Below are 4,483 nucleotides of genomic sequence, written 5' to 3'. Positions count from 1 at the left end.
TTTGATGGGAAGGTGAAATGAGAAATTTTTCTTAAAATACTACAAATAAAACCAGCACAAGACAAATACGGGCTAAACTGTGAAAGTAAATGATTTTATGGTAAATAAGGATAAATGACAGGGTGGCTGGCTGGCTCAGCTGGTTGAGCAACTGACTTGATCTCAGCTCAGGTTTTAATCACAGGGTTGTGAGTTCAGAACCTGCACTGGGCTCCACACTGAGCGTGGAGCCTACTTAAAAAAGAAAGATAAATGATACTTACACAGCACTAGAACAGAAAATCTGACATTACCTAATAACCTGTCACTAATAGCTTACTTAGGTCTTGGCAGGTATCACATATAAAAAAGCTTTAGAAGCTAGGAGGAAGGTATTTTTCAATATAATTTGGATTTTACTAAATAATACATTTGAACTTTCAGCTTGTTAGACAAAGACAAGGAGATGAAATATACTCTCAACATTTTATATTCTGTAATGGAGTTTAGGGTGCATGGAGGGTGTTTTCTGTTTAGAAAGAAAATAAAACAATGATGTGTAGTTTCACTTACTGACAAAGGTACTTCATTAGCATTTTTCTGTATTCCTTGAAAATTAATTTTTAAAATTCACTATTGGAATGTTAATAACTTTCAACAAATATTTATTATGCACTTATAAATGGGTTGGTATTATTAAAAAAAGACTATCATGGGCTTACATGAAGCTCACAAATTGGAGTTTAATGTACTGATACTTTTGTAAAGTTTATATGCATAGAAAAATGGATTGACTATTATGGTATGTTGAATTACCCATAAATATGAATGGCTATCCTCGCATTTAGCCATCTTTAGTATTTATCTTTAGTTATTCACACTGTGGCAGTCACCCCAAAATGAAACTTAAACAAGCAGATTAAATATCAACCAGTCACATTTTATTCTTCTTTTTTTTTTTTTTAAGTAGGCTCTATAACCAACATGGGACTTGAACTCACCACCCAGGTCAAGAGTCGAATGCTCTACCAACTGAGTCAGCCAAATGCCCCAAACACTCACATTTTAAAAATTTCCTTACATAGGTATAGTGATGACCATTGTCACTAATAGTTATACAATCCTACTTAAGGACTTTGCATTACAATTTTTGTAAAATGAATAGATGATTGAGTTTCAAAAATTTTAAAGTATTCAAATAAAAATTTACTTTTTATTCAGACTGTCAAATATAGTTGAAAGTAACAAAAATCTACTAACCATAGCATAGGGAAAATACTGTGTATACTCAGTATCTGATTTTTTCTCAATCTAAGGACGTGTCGTAAATAATTAAAATCGGACCATCAATAACATGTAACTTTGAGTTAAAAGAGATTTTCAAAAGAGCTGAATAGAATACTTAACTGAATAAGAAACTATCCCGAACCGTGGGGCTTTCCTCCATTTCCTTTCCAATGCCCTGGGGAGGGAAGTTCGGGATAATCGGCTTCAAGAACTTGAACTCACTAGTCCCCGAGCCTCCCCGAAGACACACCTCGTACTGGTAGCTCTGGGACAGCGTCCCCGCGCCGCTGACGTCCACCAGGTGGCCCGGAAAGTGGCCCTCAGGCCCCGAGCAGCGACCCGCAGACGCCGCCCGGCTCCGCCTGCACAGCCGCACCGCCACGAACACCAGCACCGAGAACAGGAAGAGCGACGACACGGACGCCAAGGCGACGACCAAGTAGACGGTGAGCGGGTCGGCCCGCGCCTCGGCCGCCGCCACCTCCGGGAGCGGCAGGTAGGGCTGCGAGAAGCCGTCCACCAGCAGCACGTGCAGCGTGACGCTGGCCGAGCGCGGCGGCTCGCCATTGTCCTTGACCAGCACCACCAGCCTGTGCTTGACGGCGTCGCGCTCGCTCAGCAGCCGCGCCGTGCGCACCTCGCCGTTGTGCGCCCACACGCCGAACAGCCCGGGCTCCGTGGCCTTGAGCAGCTGGTACGACAGCCAGGCGTTCTGGCCCGAGTCGCCGTCCACCGCCACCACCTTGGTCACCAGGTAGCCCGCCTCGGCCGCCCTGGGCACCAGCTCGGTGCAGGGCGCAGAGCCGTTCTGCGGCGGGTACAGCACGAAGGGCGCGTTGTCGTTGTCGTCCAGCACCAGCACGCGCACCCGCGCCTGGCTGCTGAGCGCGGGCGAGCCGCGGTCGGTCGCGCGCACGCCGAACTCGAACGCCTGCAGCGCCTCGTAATCCAGGGACCTGAGCGCGAACAGCTGCCCGTTGTCCGCGTTGATGGACACCAGGGAGGCCAGGGGCAGCTGCGGGTCCGCGGGCGGCAGCAGCGAGTAGGTGACCTGCGCGTTGGCGCCCGAGTCCCTGTCCGTGGCGCTCACGCTGCCGATGTGCAGGGCGGGGCTGTTGTTCTCGCGGACGCGCAGGGTGTAGGTGGTTTGGCTGAAGGCGGGGGCGTTGTCGTTGACGTCGGAGACCGTCACGGTTATGTTGTGCTGCGTTTTCAGCCTGGGGGTCCCCAAGTCGGTGACGGTGATGGTGATGTTGTACTCGGCCTGGCTCTCTCTATCCAGCGCTCCTTCAGTCACCAATGTGTAGAAATTCTCCACTGATGGTCTTAGAAGAAAGGGGAGATTGTCATCTATAGAGCAAACAATCTGTTGATTTTGTCCAGAATCTGCATCTGATACACTGAAAACTGCCACTATGATGTCTGGCAGGTTTTCGGCAATGGGACTGGTGAGTGAGGACATGGTCAATTCAGGAGTGTTGTCATTTACGTCCAGAACCTTGATGACCAAAGAGCATTTTCCTGATAGTCCCCCGCCATCTGTAGCCTCAATATCCACATGGTAAGATTGAAATTCCTCAAAATCCAAAGTCTTTCTCAGTCGAATTTCGCCTGTAATTGCGTTTATTTCGAAGGGCTGATTAATGTCATCTACCTGAAATAGGGCGTAAGATACTTCCCCAAAAGATCCAGCATCTAAATCCCTCGCTGAGACGGTGATAATCAGAGAGCCCAGGGAATTGTTTTCAGGGATTTGCGCCTCATATTGCTCCTGAGCAAACTCGGGGGCGTTGTCATTGATGTCCAAGACCAGTATCTGAATCTCCGTGGTTCCAGAACGCGGCGGAGACCCACCATCCAGTGCTGTGAGGGTAAGCCTAAGCTCGGGCTGCTCCTCCCGGTCCAAGGCTTTGTCTAGCACCAGCTCCGGGAACTTCCTGCCGTCGCTGCGATTGCGAGTGAGAACGTGGAAATGAGGATTGGAGCTGATTATGTAGCTCTGAAGACCGTTGCTACCAGCGTCTAAATCCTGTGCCATTTTCAAAGGAAATAGCTTTCCTGGTTTAGTAATTTCTGATATTTTTAGTAGCATTTCTCTGGTTGGGAACTCTGGGGCGTGGTCATTTATATCTCTGACTCGTAAAGCAGCCTGAAAAAACTGCAAGGGATTTTCCAGTAATACTTGGAAAGGTAGCACACAGGGCTCAGTGGAACCGCACAGCTCTTCCCGGTCCAGTTTCTCATTTAGCAGCAAATCATAAGTCTGTGGGTCAAGCTGCAAATGCTGTCTGTTCCCCTTGAAAACGACCTGAGCACCCCGCTCAGCCAGCTCTCCTCTCTTGAGTCCCAGATCCTTTGTCAAATTGGCCACAAACGTGCCACTTCCTGTCTCCTCCAGTACAGAATATTGAATCGATTCTGAACCCACTTCCCACAAAATCATCCATATAATGAGGATAGTCACTTGCCTTTTCTTGCGATGTACTTTTGTTTGCGCCATTTCTATTAGGTCTGATTCCAGAGGAAAAAATCCTTTTCCAGTCCCAATCACCACGTCCATCATCTACCCTCCGTAATCTCTTTGCTGTTGAATTTCGAATTTGTCTTATAACTTCTCTGGTGACGACTGCCTTCCTGAATACTTCTAACTTTGCTCTAGCTGTAAATGTGTCCTGTATTTGAGGGGAGAGGGGGTCTCTGAATAAAATGGAGTCCACCGAATCTGCAGAGCTTTATTCACTCTCTTAGCCTGCACTGCCACCACGCGTTCAAATTGATAACTTCAATATGATAACATACAGGCAATAATATTCCCCAAATCTGAGCGTTATAAAGACTTTGAGATGGAGTCCGTGTTTCTCAAACCATAGTGTGTGAACCATATGCATAAATAATTACTTGGGAGTCTTGGGTTGTTTTTTTTTCAAAGTCAACTCCTGGTCTTCCCTCTAGATCTTGAATCAAATTCTCTGGGTGTGCTAACTGAAATCTGCACTTCAATCTTTGTCTTTAAGTGATTCTCATGCATACTAACGTTTAAAAATCACTACCCCAAATAATGTAAATTTATTATAATCATCTTGTATTCTTTGGCAATGAAATTTATCTCTGACGAATAGTGTGATTTGTGAATTCAAAATGTACATTATTTGTCCCAACAAACAAATCAAACTACAAAATGTAAATGTTGGTTAGCAACACCAATTATAAGATAAAA

General features: G+C 46.1%; 1 protein-coding gene across 1 annotated transcript; it reads right to left on the bottom strand.

Annotated features, from left to right (window-relative positions):
- Positions 1 to 1,224: 1,224 nt before the first annotated feature.
- On the bottom strand, positions 1,225 to 4,483 carry LOC125171113 (protocadherin beta-6-like). The gene is made up of 2 exons (XM_047868242.1): positions 1,517 to 4,483; positions 1,225 to 1,441 (listed from the first exon to the last, which is right to left on the bottom strand). The coding sequence occupies exons 1-2, from the start codon at positions 3,827 to 3,829 to the stop codon at positions 1,382 to 1,384; spliced, it is 2,373 nt and encodes a 790-aa protein (XP_047724198.1). The 5' UTR covers positions 3,830 to 4,483; the 3' UTR covers positions 1,225 to 1,381.

Source organism: Prionailurus viverrinus, chromosome A1 (assembly GCF_022837055.1).
Source record: "Prionailurus viverrinus isolate Anna chromosome A1, UM_Priviv_1.0, whole genome shotgun sequence".
Taxonomy (NCBI): Eukaryota; Metazoa; Chordata; class Mammalia; order Carnivora; family Felidae; genus Prionailurus; species Prionailurus viverrinus.
Note: the sequence above shows the minus strand (reverse complement) of the source record. Positions and strands in the feature narration are given on the sequence as shown.